A 17,180-nucleotide genomic window follows, 5' to 3' on the forward strand; every position below is an offset into this window, starting at 1 on the left:
AGTTAGAAGAAAACTTTAAGTCAGCAAAGAAGACGGAGCATACCGTAAGGGATAGAGGTCAAACCGTATTCGAGGACGATGGGGATCTGTGGCGCCTCCGCCCCAGCATCTTTCCACACCCGGCTCATCCCGAGCATCACCATCCCGGACTCCGCAAAGCGGTAAACCGGAGACTGGACCCGGGAAATCTTGGAGAACCATTCCGCCTCCTCTTAGTTGAAGGCGTGAAGGTTCGGGAGAGCTCTCCCGTTCTTGAACGTCATCGCTATGGGGACGACGCGAGCGGAGATATAGAAGAACTCCCGCTTCCAAGACCGAAGACTGCGCTCGGTAGCGCAGATCTTCAAACCCTTGATCCGAGTGACCAAGGTATACCACCCCTGGATGCACCTCCAAGAATAGAAGGTCATCAGGCGGTCGACATGGGGCTCCACGCCCAGAATGAGGCACACCCATTCAAAATGGCGGATCTTTGCTATCGCCATTGGGTGTACCTCCGTCAGGTGCACACCGTGTCTCTCCAGAACACGGTATACAAACTTCGTCAATGGGAACCTGAGATTCTCATAGATGAAGAATGCAGCATACACCCCTATTTTGCCTTGGGGGCATCGTACACCGTCTGGTGTGGCTCAAGAAACTCAGGCTCAAAAGGCTCGAGCATGAACTTCCTGACGATGTACTGATACTGGTCGACGGGAAGAGCACACTGGCACTCGCCACCAGTACTCTTATCGTCCCTATCAGAAGTGGACATCGGGTTCTCAGAATACACGTCCGACTCTTCAGCAGTAACTTCAAGATCATGAGAAGACATGTTTTGAATGTAAACAAGAACGATTTCAGGAGAATGCTCGACAGAAAAGTTAGAGTATTCGCCGGAAATCGTTTAGAAGAAGAAGAGGTGAAACTGTGAGTTGAGATGCAACCTCTCCTCCCATTATTTACTCATCGCAATGAATGCGATGAATTTAATGCGGAAGAGAGAGGAAAACGCTGGTGCAATGAAACTATGACACGTGGAAAAAGCAAGCTGGCAACAGCTGTTGACAGGACGCGTGCCGTAAACTTCGCAGCCACGCGCCCGAAAACTCGCGCCCACGCGTCTGAAAAAGTGTCTGGAATGACCATATACTGTCACGTCGCCATAACTTCCTGCACGTCCTGACACTGTCAGAAGAAACCGTCGGACGACGTTTCAACAGTTTGGACTGTTCTTATCCTTTCACCAACTCTTCGAATTTCAAAAATATTCAAAAGTAAGCGGGACTATACCCCTTACCTTGGCAACCAAGTAACTATAAGACAGGTGCGAGTACAGTGTTAAGGCAAAACCCTTCACATACTTAGCACCTGCAGGGAATTGAAGCCAAGAATACCTCGGCAACCAAGTAACTATAAGACGGGTGCGGGTACATGGTCAAGGCAAAACCCTTCACATACTTAGCACCCGCAGGGAATTGAAGCCAGGAATACCTTGGAAGTAAAGTAACTATAAGACGAGTGCGGGTACAGTGTCAAGGCGAAACCCTTCACATACCTAGCACTCCGCAGGGAATTGAAACCAAGAAGGATCTTCTGGGCCATGCTTGCGGAAACGGGAATAACATCCCCGCATAGCGGGAACGTCGAGAACTAGATTGTTTGAAGCTCCAAGATGGAATTGGTTGTTTTAACATAATTGATCACTATGTTCAAAACTACCAAAACCTCATAGAGAATCTACACAAGTGGAACTCAACGCTCCTGACTTGCGAGGAGGTTACAGACCTACCCGCATCATACCCAAAGATCAAGCAGAAAAGTCGGGAATTTCTGCACGTGACATTAGGACTTCCGCGGGAAGAATCCCCATGGAAAACCTTAAACTAAACCCTTTTCAAAACCCTTTGCTTAAGTCCAAAAGTTCACCTCACTTATTAACAATTCATGAGAAGAACATTGGACTGGGGGGGACTTGAAGATGTAGGTCCCAGCAGAGCCCAGTTGGACCCGCAAGACTCACCTCAAAGAGGGACGTCTGCGCAGTTGAACCCGCAAGACTCACCTTCAACAGGGACATCTGCGCAAAGGCTAAACTCGCAAGACTCACCTTGAAGAGGGACGTCTGCGCAGAAACCAACTGGATCCGCAGGACCCACCATGCTCAGAGACGTGACGTCCTTACGCGCAGTACGCAAGCTGTTCCCGCAGGAAAAGCCTCCCAATGGTGAAGTACCCCGCCTGTTCCCGCAGCTGCGGATACAAGCCATCAGGGAAGGCTACCTGCGCAGCAAGGCTACACGCACAAGGCACTTAACTCTTAAATAATTCAGTAATGTCACCTGAAGAAGGAGTGAGCAAGCCGGGAACACTCCCGCCCAAAGTCGGGAATACTCCCGCCCAAATGAGCCAGTCCGTACGCTACTGGAGGACCTTTTGTACTGTACCTGACGAGGTATGGACAAAAGGTCTGACCAAAGCAGCGACAGCTCACTGTGACAAAGGAATAGTACACAGCCGGCCTGGTCACTATCAGCCGCTGCCTACTCACCAACCCCTGTCACTATTAGCCGCTGCCTACTCACCAACCTGTCGTAGCACGTGCATAGCCTGCAGTTGGTGGAAAAGGAATAGTACACAGCCGGCCTGGTCCCTATCAGCCGCTGCCTACCCACCAACTGCCAGCATGGCATGTGCGTAGCCCACAGTTGGCAGAACAGGAATACTATGCAGCCGGCTGTACCTTCTTGGAAACCTACCTTCGGCTATAAATACTCCAACACCTTGGAATGGTATGGACACATTACATTACCTTATCACATCTTATCTTCTCTAGCAATCTCTTAATATACACTTATATTCAAGAGCAATCTAGTCTGATTCTCACGCCGGAGGGTGGTCACAAGGAGGTACCCCCCTTCTCAGTGACGAGCTCACGGTGTCTGTTTTGCAGGTCACCAGAAGAACCATCTTTGCCGGACATAACCCCTCGTGGGAAACATCTATTTAACCCCCAGATTATCCGTAATCTGCCCGGGGTCAATTAGTGTTTCTTCAAATATGGAAAGGAGACTTTTGCGGACAAGATGGTTATACGAAAAGCTATAGAAGACGCTAAGATTCCATATACTTACATTTCCGCAAACTGCCTAGGGGGTTATTTTGTTGGCAACCTTTCCCAGCCGGGCTCCCTTGTGCCACCAAGGGACCGAGTGTCTATTTTTGGTGATGGTAATCAAAAGGGTACGATACGATATTACCATATATTGGTTTTGAAATGAGCACATCTATATATTAAATTTAATATTTTATTTTATTTAAAACTTGTGTAGTTGTTTTCATGGATGAGGACGATGTTGCAACATATACAATCAAGTCCATAGATGATTCTCGCACGTTGAACAAGACGTTGTATCTTCGGCCACACAAGAACATTCTTACGCACAACGAGTTGATTGAGAAATGGGAGAAACTTACGAATCAAACATTCGAGAAAGTGCACATATCTACTAAAGACTTTCTTGCTTCCATGGAAGGTGTGTGTCTTTAAGTGATTTTATAATAAAGCTACAAACTATAAATCAACAATGTTTTGGCTTAATGTTTTTGTGTTTATATATATGTTTACAGAGGTGTGTGACCAGGCTGCTAAAGCTGGACTTGCACGTATCTACCACATTTACTATGAAGGTTGTTCGATGAACTTTAACATTGGCGAAGAGGGTGAGGAAGCTTCTGAGCTCTATCCAGAGGTCCGATACACTAGTGTTGATGAGTATTTGCGTCGATATCTCTAATTCATGTCACGTTATTACATCGCTATTTAAAGTTTTAAACGTGTATTTTATTTAATGTATACAAGTGTGTACCCGCTATTGTTCATTTGGAAGGTAAATAAACATACTATCTCTTTAATGTAATAAACTATACTTGTTTGAATGGTAGCTATCAAAAATTGCATTGACAACCTTTTTTGTTCATTTAGTACTTGCAAAAACCCATGAAGGCTAAGTTAATAAAAAAGATACTGTAATAAACAATAAATGGTACATTAAAGTTCAATATCACAAATTAAGTAACATATAATAAAGGATTGAGAAATAAGGGTTAAATCGAAAAGAATGGAATTGGAATAAAATTTTGTTTCTTATAATTTATAATCAGTTTATATTTAGTGAAATTGAAAATAGAAAACGCCCATCATATTTCTTTGTTAAGTGTAACAAGAATTCCATTCATTAATTAAAAAAACAAAACATAAATTATAAGTCTTAGGTGTATCTTAATGTTCATAGCGTTAAAGTTGATTTGGCAAATGTTAAAGAGTGAGACACAACTCCCTTCGTGAGTTTGGGCATTAAAGGCATGACGGGTTACAGACTTTAAAATCCCCTAAGCTTTTAAAATCCCCTTCGTGAGTTAGGGCGTTAAACATAAATTACGGACTTTAAACACACAGTGGCAAAACTTGGACAAAGATGTCGAGGTGGCCAGACCAAAATAAACATTAAAATTCCGTAAACGAAGGGGGGCGGGATCAAATTTTCAATTGAAAACAGGTAAATTTTCACTATTTATAAAAAATGTCGGACAAAAACGGGTAAATTTACACTGTCGTGCAAAAAATCGGAGGGTTTCGGGGGCCACCCATGGCCCCAACTATCCTTCGCCATTACTCACACAATAACTTAAGAATTCTTTTTAAATAACTTTTGAGGGGATAAGCAAGGTTAAACCATTTTCTTTAGGTGAGACGAAGTAAAAAAAGGTAAAGTGAATGATGTCGCCTACATGAAGTTAAGAAGCATGAATGTATACCTCATGGCCTAAGGTCAAGCGGGAATCGATTGTGTTGCCTTCAAATCAACTTCATTGGTCTCACCCACCCGCCTTCACCGCTCTTCTCCCTTCCACCTCGGCAACTCATCAACGACCCTCCACCTCACTCGCCACGTCCCAATACTCCATCGACTCCATGCACCCTAAGTGATTAAAACTGTGTATGTTCTTTACCTGCCATCTCCATACTCTATATAATTAGCCTCCATAGCAATTTTATCGCACAATTAATGGTCGTCGCCGTTTACAACAACTATGAAGAAAACTACATGTGCCAATGAGTAAAATTATTACATTGTGCTATGGTCGTTCCCAAACCTAGCCTATTCCGATTAAGAAAGTTTCTTTTAAAAAAAAAAGTTGTATAAAAAAACTTCAAAAAATTTACACGTAGAGACATATCAAACTCGATTTTTAATTTTAGGTCAGTGTGGAAGCCTTGGGCCTTAAGTTTCTGTCGCAGCCTATATATTATCTTATACTTTTTATTTATTAAACCACGCCGGCTTTCGTCTGCTAATAACAAAAAAAAACAATTTCAAAACTCTAAAACCCAAATAATCGTTCAACTACAGAGGACAACAAACTGATAACAAGATATGGCTACTGCCTTAAGTAACGCAAACCCTCTTGTGTATGGAAAGAAGGAACGTCCGGCTCGAACCCGACCCGGTGATGCAGGTTTTGATGAATATGAACCTGAACTCATTGATCAGTTAGAGATATTTGATATCCTTTTAAGTTAATTGCTTTCCTCCGTCCTGGTCAAAATGTCTTAGGTTAAAAAACACAAAGTTTAAGGTATATTAAATTATTGTTATTTTTATTTACCAAATGATAATAATGCTCTTGGAAATTGGGTCCATTTATTAATGTTAGTTGTGTGTGTTTAAGGGTAAACTTGGAAATTGACTAATAAATTTTGAAAGTAAACATTTATAATGGAACAAATAAAAAAGAAAACGTGAACGCTTTTAATGAGACATAGGGAGTAAAAGAAAAACCAAATATAAGAAAAATTAGTTATAATAATATGATATTAAAAAAAGGCCTAACACACCGTGGACTATGTGTTTGGAGGCCTAAAACATATTTGACTATGTGTTTGGAGACTTAATACATCGTTGTCTATGCGTTAGCTAACTCATCGACAAGACTACCTAACACATCGTCGGCGATGCGTTTGAAGAGTGACAAATATGAAAAAACGATTTTAGGGGAACCGTGTAGATTCTCCCTTCATTAAAGGGCTATTTTGGGGCTTTTCCCATTAAATAATTGTTCCTTGACACCTGTATTTGTTGAAGCCGTGAATGAATTTCCAGCATTACAGAGTCCGCGATATACATAATCTGGAATTAAAACTTGGATTAACCTTAAAATCGTCTTTCATATTAAATCAATAAAGAAGGTTTATTTGGATAAATCAAGAAATTGGGGAAGAATTAATTTGATAATGTTGTGAGAAAAGAACAGTATCGTGGCATGCGAGCTAGGAATATAAACAAGCCGAGCCTAAGCTTGGCTCGTTTAGACTTAGGAGAGCTCTAGTTCGAGCTCGGCTCATTTCGAGCTCTTTTTCTAAAGCTCGATTTCCACTCATGAGATATTTTTTTCAAGTTCGGGCTTGACTTTTTTATTTTTTTTTATTTATTAATTAATTTAAAAACATTTTTAGTTATTTTATATAATTTAACGAGCCTATGCTTAGCTTGAGCTCATGTAGTATCTTAAACGAGCTAAAACTATGCTCGACCTAGGTTGTGCGATGTAAAATTAATAAACATAAGTTCAAAAGAGCAAATTCTTAAAAATACACCAGGCTCATCCATTCAGCCTAATGGAGCTTCCCAATAAGTCTCGAGTTCTGACTTAATAACTAAACAAGCTTTGTTTGAGGTTCGGGGTCAGCTTATTTCGAGCCTTTTATCAATCCAAGCTCAATTAGCCTACAAACAGCTCGGCTCATTTGCATCCTTGGCAAAATTAATCGAACTTCGTGTTTTGTCACAACTCATAAGATTGTTGGGTCTTATTGGATATATAAACAAACCCGGTTCAATGTTGAAGAAAGAAAACAAACCGGGTTTTATTTTTCTGACAAAACCTGTTGAGAACAACATAAACGGGATCAAAGTGTTGTGTTACAAATTCATTCACGGCTTCAACAAACACAACACATAATATAATAGGGTTTTGCAAATTCAATTAAATTCTAACAGGTTCGTTCTCCATCTCTGATTTTCTATATATTTTTATTTCAAAAAACCAAATGTTTCAAAACCCTAAAAACCCAAATAAATAACTGCAGAAAGCAACAAATTGATTACAAAATATGGCTCCTGCCTTAATCAACGCAAACCCTGTTGTGTATGAAAAGAAGGAACGCCCGGTTCGAACCCGACCCGGTGATGCGGGTTTTGATGAATATGAACCTGAACTCATTGACCAGTTGGAAATATTTGATATCCTTTTTAAGTTAATTGCTTTACTTTTATTATATGAAATATTATATGCATAATTTGATGTACAATATGATTGTGTTATCCTTAATATTCTTACACCATATTAGAGATATTAAGGATCCTGAGCATCCTTATTCTCTAGAAGAGCTTAAAGTTATCACGGAAGACGCTATTGATGTTGATGACAAGCGAAGTTATGTTCGGTGAGTTTTTTTTTCCACCCAAAGCGTAGGCTAAAATGTAAAAGCGTAGTCGGTAAATATAATTCGTAGGCTAAGCCGCGTGTTATTGGGTGGGCTAAATATGGCCTACAAGTGACATGTGTTGCTCCCTGATTGGTCAGAACGTAAGTCCGATAGTGCCTTTTTATGTCTTTTAGTTAGGGGTGTTGTTTGGGTTTTTGATCGGGTTTTGGGATTTTTTCGGTCGGCTTATTTGGGTTTTATGTTATGGGAATCCTACTCGTTTGCCGACCCAAATAAGATTTGGGTTAATCTGTTTCGGGTCTTTTTGGTAGGGTTAATCAGTATTATATGGGTTTCTAAGTGCAAGTTGGAATGCATACTTTACACTAACTTAGCATGGTATTCATTAGATGGTAAGTACAAAATGTCAATTATAAAAACTCTCAATATGATCATTAGTCTAAAGTTCAAACTCACGCAGTTACAGAAAACGTTAAATCGTCTTGTTCACAACAAAAAAACATCATATATACACGCTTACATACATACAAACAACAAAAATAAAATATGTGGGAGAAAAACTAGATTTTCTATTGATTATGTATGTGTGTATGTGTAGTTGACCTTTTTTATGTAAATTCGGGTTAATCAGGATAACCGGTAACTTTTTTTAACCCAATTACCGAACTGAATTCTACCTTTGGGTTTCGGGTTCTGTCTTAATCGGGTTCGGGTTGGTCAGGTTCTATTTTAATTGGGTTTGGGTTAATTCTGGTCGGGTTTAGTATTCAGGTTTAGGGTAAAAACGACACCCCTACTTTCAGTGGCAAAAAGTGCCGGCTACGGCTTAGCCAACTTGTCTGACATGACGCGCTCTGATTGGGCGAAAAAGGGAACATCTAGAAAGATGTAGGCTAAATTTCAGTGTCTTTTTTTTAAACCTGGTCAACTATGTCTATTTTGGTAATTTTCGTCAGGAAGTAAAAAGAAACATAATTACTTTCTTGTTACTTTCAGTGTGACTTTCACTCCAACGGTTGAGCATTGTAGCATGGCGACCATTATTGGCCTTTGTTTGCGTGTTAAGCTTATGCGCAGCCTGCCTTCTCGTTTCAAGGTCTGCCACAATTACTTACTTTTACATACTGCTAAGGTGCCATTGTTTCTATATGTTGAAATATTTTTTGAACTTAGTGTTTCTATATGTTCAGGTTGACATAAGGGTGGCTCCGGGGACTCACGCAACTGAAGATGCAGGTCTGTGATAACCTTGTTTTTGGCAGTTAGACTTTTGCTTTAAAGATTTGGATGAGGATGCTAACTTTCATTTTCTTTTTGATATGCAGTGAATAAACAATTGAATGATAAAGAACGTGTCGCTGCAGCTTTGGAGAACCCTAATCTCGTCGATATGGTTGATGAATGTTTAACCCCGTCTTATGAATGAATGTTGAATTGAATTTCAATACAAGAACCAATCACTCATTTGAGTATTTGTACACTTGCAGTTTTCTTCTAGCAACAGTTTGTTTTTCATATCTTTTTAAATGTTTGTATACTCGTGGACAGTTATTCGGAGAAATGTATTAAGTTATTATTATTGATCTTGAAGAATTCAGCTCAATCATCATCATTGTTTCTTTTCTTGTTAACACATGAATGATATACCATATATCTTAAAACATGCATATTCAAGCTTCATTTTCTATTTATTTTTGTAACAACCAGAAAGGCTAAGCTAAATACTTCAATATGTAACATAAAAGAAACACCGCAAGACCATTTTTAGTATGCAACTAACAAATCAAAAACTATAAAGATTAAGGTTACAAAGAGTTGAACCGAATCAAGTTAACGTTAGTCTCCTAATCTCTTTCCAAAGCTATATCTCTTTGGTCTTTGAAGAGATTGTTACATAGATAGAAGCAAGAACTTAAGTTGCAACCAAATCAGGTGTTTCAGCTTCCACAGATACCAAAGCAGTGTGCACTTTTCCCAACCAACTATCGAGCCTATCACGTAGCGACTTGATTTGAGAAATTCCCAAAACTCTCGGTTGCACCCATGAAACATAAACGGTTCCGTCAACTTGATCGATTATTCCTTCAATCAGATGAACCTGCAATAACAACAAATTATTCACAAGTATGAACTTAAATACACATTAAGTTTTGATGATAACAGTTAGCAACTTACAGATAAACTCTTCATGAGAAGATACTCAACATCTTCAACTGAAAGTTTTGTTCGCTCCCCAATGATTTGCAGTGGGATAGTTCTGTCTTCTGATGGTCGACTGCAAGCAAACGGTTTATAATAAACGATTACTTTTTGTACTTTTATAAAGTTTGTAATAAAAAAGTATAAGGATCTTGGTAACAAACCTGAAGATAATTTCCATCAAACAGAGAATGTTAATCTTTTCCAAAAGTTTCTTCTCGTTTTCAACCAAAGCAGGTTGAGCATTAAGTGAAGCACTATGAACACGACATAATTCTCGATAGCGAATTAAATCTCCAGAATTAAATGCTTCAAGGATGTAGTAGAGCCATTCAACCTTTGTCCCTAATAAACTCTTTATCTGCACAAACTCAAAAGAAGGAATATTAAATTTCACAAATTTACAAGTAAATACAAGAAATCATTATGCCAATATACGGTTATACTCAGAATTGGATGTGCGAGTAGCTCTCCAAAGTTGTAGACATTCTCCCCCAGCAATGCAGATAAGGATAGATCGAAAGCAAGATCCTATATTAATGCAAAATATTAAAAAAAAAACGAATCTTACAGAAAAAAATAACATTCAAGACCATAAGTAACTGCATACCAGCTTAAATGAATCTGATAAAGACTCGACTGAAATGTATGCTAAATAAAGAAGAGCAGTTTTGTAGAATTCAGCAAACTCTTGGCGGGATTTATGATATTGAGACGACACCCAATAATAATTAGCATACACTGATGGATCAATGTCGGTCATGCTATCAAGTGTACTCTTCCCGTCTTCTAGAAGCTTCTTACACTCCTTTGGATCTCCTTTCTCAAGATTATACATGGCTATCTGCGTCTTAATGTAAAGAACCGGTTCTTCAATACGGCTCTCTTTTGTAGCTCTGAGCTTTTCAATCACCCCATCAAGATAACTGATGGCAACTACTTTCTCTGAGTATTGGCGAGAGACTATAACAGCAAAGTGTGCCAGCTTCAGAAGGTTGATCTTAGTTTCAAAGTCGGTTATGAAATTTTGATACAGTTGTATGAGAGCATCACCAGCCTGAAACAAATATTAAATGCAGAATTATTTGTTTACTGTTCATATTAAAGCATTAAATTGTGATAATAAAAAAAACTTCTATTGTGATTAGAGCTGTCCAAAGTCCAAACTGCTCGATTTCGGCCCGGTTTGTAATCAAGCCAAACGACTTGGTTCGGTTTGCAAAAGAGCTAAGCACGAGCAAATGTCCGTTCAGTTGGCTCAAATTATTTTTTAATTTATTTATATACACACACTAGGTTACTTACCCGTGTAGCACACGGGCTAGAATAAATAAATTTTTAAAATAATAACATAATGTGAAATACAAAAAAAATGTATCACATATATAAAGATATATTATACGATAAAATAATTACACATTACGCAATTTGGAAATAAAAAGTTGTTAGTAAATTCATAAATCATAAATTATTTATTTGTTATTTTCTATATCAAAACTTAGTTGTGAATGACTATTTTTTTAAATCAACTCATGGACCAAAACTCATTCTAATCTTAAATTGTTTTGACATGAACAATGTTTAATACTTTAACAGGTTAAAGAAACCCACCCGTTTCATATTGGTTACTTATAAAAATCTAATATTAATAACTAATTCAATATATTTTATATTAAACAAATTAACATATTTATTTATGATGGTATTAATTCTTTTAAATTAGGATGGAACTATTAAAAATTAAAAATGAAATATTAAAAAGAGAAATGTAATTAATATGAGAGAGAAGAGGGAAAATTTTGTAAGGATAAACATAGTGATGACATGTGGCATTAGAAAGCTTTATTTATTAAATAGTATAGATACACATACATATAAATATACAGATTCTTAATTCCTTAAAAATTTCCCTCTCTCTGTCACTTTCATAGTTTCATTTGCTTGGTTCAAGTTTTCACGCTACTAGAAGTTCGTCTTTAGGTACAGAATACCGTACATTATATTCAACTTCAAACTTGTTTATTATAGAAAATGGCAAGCTACCGGAAGCTTGTCTAAAAGCTACTAATTTGCTTTCAGGTACATTAAATTCAACTTCAAACTTGTTTTATATAGAATCTTTTTTAACTGTATTTTACATAGAAAATTTTAAACTAACAAAAATAGATCTCGAAAAATGCTCGATCAAAAAATGCTCATTCGATTTGGCTAGGTTTGTAAATGAGCCTATTGGCTCGGTTCGGTTTGTAAACAAGCCAAGCATGAGCAAGCCCTCCTTAGGTTCGGCTCGTGAACAGCCCTAATTGTGATAAAGCATCAATACAAACTAACTTAATGATCAAATGTTGAGTTTTGTTAATAGCATAAACAATACGTTATAAATTACTACAATAAAAAAAAATGAATGAATAAGCATATGATTGGTTGGTAGAGAAGTAGACCTGAAAAACGGCGAGAGCAACAAACTGTTCGAGCTTTAAAGTGAGTTGATGCCATAGCTTCCGTTGGTACAAATCAGCAAGCGTGTTGTACCATTCGGAAAGCTCAGGGTGAGTGGTACGAAGAGAATCAAGGTACTGAAGAGCAGCCATCTCCGACTGACTGACTCCGGTGACGATGAACCGGAGATTTGATATGAAGGTATAAAGTATAAACTCTTGTTGGTGATGTTTTCTTTTGCCCCAATAAACCTCAGGATATTCACCCGACCCGGATATCTATTTGTTTAAGAACCGGCAACTGTTGAATTGTCGGCTCGCCCTAATCTAAAGGTGTTCAAAATAACCGAAAAATAAAATTTAAACATAACTGTATCCGTAACAAAAAAAAACCAATACAAATTATGAATTCGGTTTTTGGATCGGATATTCACCGAATCCAAATTCTCAATTCTGTTTTCTGATCGGTTTTCGGATCTCGAAAATTTTGAATTCGGATTATTAGGTTTGTTTGATACGATCTAGGTAATGTGGGTTTTTTTAATATAATTCTATAAGTTTTATGATATCCTCACGCCCAACACAACCCTCCGAGTTTCCATTTTAAAATCATAACCCTAAAATGTAAATATACGCATAAGGCGTTCAATCTCTAAAATCAAGGTTTATTAAATGTTTTTTTTAATTGTCAAACTTGGTTTATATTATACTTACAAGTTCAAGTCTAATCTTTTATTTATTTGTTCATGTTTATTTTGGTAGTGTAGAGATGAGGACTTCGACCGAGTGAAATGAAAGATTTGGAAGTTTCATTGTTTATTTTTTTTTTCATTTAATTATTTTTATATTTTTGTATTTTGTGTTTTAAGACTTATGCATGTTGCATTATGTTTTGTCTTTTGGTAATTAGCTGTTGCACATGATATATATACAAATTCGGCTTTTTCAATTGAATTCAGTTTGGTTAGAGAATTTGGATTGGCTCGGTTTTCGGATCTAGGAAAAAAATTCAAATTTGAACAAACCAATCTAAACAACCGGAATAACCGATATCCGATATGATGAACACCATTACACCAAACCCTTGCAAGTATGTTGTCTCACATGGCATCAGGATTAAGGGGTGTTTCTTGGAAAAACTCCACACAGAGGCACTTCTATGCTTAACGTGGTTTCGCCCCTCATTGCCATCCATGTATAAAACCAAGATGTCACAGACCAGCTGGGTCGCCCCTCATTGATGACTGGAATATCTATTTGTTATGTTTCATTCTTCGTTTTTTTATGTTTATTATAATAAACCTATGCAATTTTTAGGTTTTAAGATAATAATATACATTGTTTATACAAAATTAATATATCTATATCTATATAGGGGAATTTGGATATTCTAAAAAGACCCAAGACCTGAAAAAGCGTGAGAAGAATTATAAACATGTGTGTCCAAATTTATACGGTGACGTTTTTGTAATTATTTAGAAGGTTCATTTCTATGTAGGGGTGTGAAGGTAATTGGGGTTTCTGTATAAAAAACAAAACCCAAAGAGTAAATTGCAATTTGTGTTCTATGAGCGGAGTCAACTTGTATCCCTAATTTGAAATTTTCACCGCCTAGGTTTCGACATTCCCTTTTCTTTACACTATGAGTCCCTGCTTCATGTCGGTGATTTACCGGCAGCTGTTTGGCGTGGAGAGGTCGGAAGTCATTTGAATGTGGAGGTAAGTGGTGGACTAGCTGTAATGGAGGGGAGGTGGTTGGTGATGAACGTCGTTTGAGTCAATCAAAAACCTAATTATTCTAAATAGTTAGAGCAAGTAGGGTATCGTATCACAAGGAGTATGTGGTCAATGTATTCGTGTAACAGATTTCTAATTATAAAGTGACTGGTTTTTAGTGCTGATCACACAAGCAGTTAAGTTGAATTTAGAGAATTAAGCAAACAAACAAGTAAACGAGTTTCAATCAGTTAACAAAAGCAAATCACACCCAGGAATTCAAGTATGTAACTAACAGTAATCTCATGCAACCTAACAAATTAATCATTAACGGTTAACTACAGACTGATCAACTAGATCAACTAGACAAAACCTTAGGCAACAATAATCGCTTTACACACGACACTGGTTATCAAACAGTCCCTGCCAGTGTGACTCAGTTAAGGGCAATTATATGCTTTGTCGTATTCAACCTAATCAAACAACCCTATGATCAATTATTATAGCAACTGGTAACTAATCGTTCAGATCAACGTAAACCTAAATCGATTGAACACACAGAAATACCAAACATCAATAATCATAGATTAACCATAAACAATTATACATAAACGGTCTTAGTCACATGAGAAAACTAAAAGCAATACAAACTTTACATCCCGGATATGATTCGAAGAGGATTAGCCTCTCATGGTAGCCATTAGATCTTCAATTCTTGGTTGAAATCCGTTAAGCATCGATTGAATGATGTTGAATCGTGTTTCCTAGCTCCCAAAAGCGTCCCAAGATGTTCCAAAACGGCCAAGAGAAGTTCTCCCCGAGTTAGGGTTTATTATTGCTTTTGATACCCTAAAAAACTCGTAAGTTAGCGTCACATATTAACACCCGGCGTAAGTTACTCCCTACCCAGCGTAAGTTACGCCGGGTCTTGTTTTCCTACGCCAAACACCACTGTTTTATAATTTGCTTACGCCCTTTGTGTCAGGTCCTGGAGTAAGTTACGCCAGGACCAGAGTAACTTACGCCGAGACCTAAAATTCCATATTTTCGTCTTGTTTCCAATCCAACGCTTGTATAACATGCTGAGGCTCAATTCTCCACATTGATTAGCTTCCATTTACTCTCCGATCATTCCAGGACTTCATCCCATGCTCGTACAAGTCCCAATTTAGCATATTTATCATTCAAAGACCTGCAACATATAAACAGGTATGAAGTACCATTGTTCGCATACTATACTAACTAAAACATATAAAATAATACAAATAAGTACATGATTTACACCCGACCATCAGTTGGTTGATTTTAAGGTTTCATTAGAAGATGATATGTTGGGGTCTTAAAATGTATTATTTAATTTTGAGAAAATTATCGTTTTAGTCCCCGTGGTTTTTAAGCGGAGTCACTTTTAGTCCCTGAACAAAAACTTGAACTATTTTACTCCCCGTGGTTTAAAAACTGGAATGTTTTTCGTCCCTCCTTCAACTTTCACGTTATTTTTCCATCCAAATATGTGTGCTTTAAAAACGTAGACAATTTAAAGAACTACATAACACAACATAAACAACTATCATTAGAAATTCAATTCAATCATTACATGTTTACAAAGTACAATTAAAAACAACAAAAGAACTCAAAAAGTACAAACGTAAACAAGGAAAAACATCCAACTAATTCCTAAAACAATCTTCAATTTGGTGATTTCCTTAGCCTTGGTTCTTGCATACTCGTCTTTCTTGTTCATACTCCTCACCAATGCAGGGATCCTTTCACAGTGACAAGTAGGAGTATCCGTCCACCTTAACCATCCACAAGAACCCTTCTGTAATGAACAACAATAATCAACCAACCTAACTCTAATCAACTAATTTCTTTGACAATTAACTTCAATACCAACTGATATCATTCAAAATTAAGCTAAAATCAACTGATTTCATTCAAAATTAAGGTCAATAACAACTTATTTCATTCAAAATTAAGCTAAAAAACCAACTGATTTCAATGTTTTTCTTTAGTTAATAGAGATATTTGAGTATTGAAATACTTACACAACATAAGAATCGTCGGACGGGGTTAGCATCCGTCCGGGATACGCGATAGCACGTACCTGCACCACATGAGCAAAGCAAATATGATGCACTGACACCTTGTGACCTCGGTTTCACCGACGAAGAAGAATGTTGAGACGTTTTGGATGGAAAATGTAGTGAAGAAGAGGTTGATAGTTAGGACTCCAATTGAATTGAAGAGGAGGAAGAAGAAGAAGAATCAATCAATTAGGGTTTCATATTACCATGGAGGTGTAATCTAGTGAAGAAGGGGCTGTAACTTAGGTTTAAGATGATGATCGTCGTGTGTCTTTCATCTAATATAATCAATCAGGGGAAAAATTGTAAATGCACACATATTTGGATGGAAAAATAACGTGAAGGTTGACGGAGGGACGAAAAACGTTCATGTTTTTAAACCACGGGGAGTAAAACAATTCAAGTTTTTGTTCAGGGACTAAAAGTGACTCTGCTTAAAAACCACGGGGACTAAAACGGTAATTTTCTCTTTAATTTTTATAATAATAATAATAATAATAAAATGTTGAAAATTACCATTTTGCCCTTAAATGATTGGCACATTCCAAGATTTAGCTGAACTTTTGGATGGTCGTTAGTGTAAAGACTAAAATACATAAAAATCATTTTTAAAATATATCTAATTCATAATTTAGGATATTTGAAACGCCAACATTTGTAATTTACTCTCATTAATTATTAATGTAGTTATATTGTTGAGATAGCAGATAGATGTGAACAAGTAAAACTTATCATTTTGACATACATGTATAAATATAAAATTTTGATGTCAACAACCTTTTTTTTTATACATTTTTCATTTTTTTTAAAACAACAATAAAATGTTTCTATGAATTGTTTTTAATAGAATAAATTAGAATAGATAAATAAGATATTATATATACATATATATCAAAAACTATGTTCTGCTCCTCACTCTAAATTCACTATTCATGGTGAAATTTGGACCATGTATTATTACAACTCAAATATATTTTAATTTATACAAATATTTCATAGGACTTAGTTTATGTATCAATAGTTATACATACTCATTTAACTAACTCAAGTGATTATTACTTTAGTTCAATTTAATTAATAGGGTATATTTCTTTTATCATCTCTTCAACATAAAACATAATTTTACTTCAATATTAATTAGAGTATATATTTTTTTGCCATTTCTCTTCCGCATATCGACTACATGTAAATACAAAAACACATTCACGCGCTGCAACGCGCGGGTATAAATCTTGTTTTAATTAAAAA

The 17,180-nt window shown here is 36.9% G+C and overlaps 3 protein-coding genes across 3 annotated transcripts; 2 read left to right on the top strand and 1 right to left on the bottom strand.

The window, feature by feature from the left end:
- Window positions 1-3,050: 3,050 nt before the first annotated feature.
- Window positions 3,051-3,796, top strand: LOC143587729 (isoflavone reductase homolog). The gene is made up of 3 exons (XM_077068935.1): window positions 3,051-3,225; window positions 3,315-3,518; window positions 3,613-3,796. The coding sequence occupies exons 1-3, from the start codon at window positions 3,069-3,071 to the stop codon at window positions 3,777-3,779; spliced, it is 528 nt and encodes a 175-aa protein (XP_076925050.1). The 5' UTR covers window positions 3,051-3,068; the 3' UTR covers window positions 3,780-3,796.
- A 3,327-nt stretch (window positions 3,797-7,123) lies between these two features.
- Window positions 7,124-9,109, top strand: LOC143587730 (protein AE7-like). The gene is made up of 5 exons (XM_077068936.1): window positions 7,124-7,286; window positions 7,384-7,489; window positions 8,489-8,588; window positions 8,683-8,728; window positions 8,818-9,109. Exons 1-5 carry the CDS (start codon window positions 7,157-7,159, stop codon window positions 8,916-8,918), a joined length of 483 nt encoding a protein of 160 aa, XP_076925051.1. The 5' UTR covers window positions 7,124-7,156; the 3' UTR covers window positions 8,919-9,109.
- Window positions 9,110-9,222: 113 nt separating this feature from the next.
- LOC143587731 (26S proteasome non-ATPase regulatory subunit 13 homolog B-like) lies at window positions 9,223-12,324 on the bottom strand. The gene is made up of 6 exons (XM_077068937.1): window positions 12,133-12,324; window positions 10,302-10,748; window positions 10,130-10,222; window positions 9,856-10,052; window positions 9,668-9,767; window positions 9,223-9,590 (listed from the first exon to the last, which is right to left on the bottom strand). The coding sequence occupies exons 1-6, from the start codon at window positions 12,280-12,282 to the stop codon at window positions 9,405-9,407; spliced, it is 1,173 nt and encodes a 390-aa protein (XP_076925052.1). The 5' UTR covers window positions 12,283-12,324; the 3' UTR covers window positions 9,223-9,404.
- Between the last annotated feature and the right edge of the window lie 4,856 nt (window positions 12,325-17,180).

Source organism: Bidens hawaiensis, unplaced genomic scaffold (genome assembly GCF_021521415.1).
Source record: "Bidens hawaiensis isolate Kalapana, Puna unplaced genomic scaffold, B.hawaiensis_p1.1 tig00035854_1, whole genome shotgun sequence".
Taxonomy (NCBI): Eukaryota; Viridiplantae; Streptophyta; class Magnoliopsida; order Asterales; family Asteraceae; genus Bidens; species Bidens hawaiensis.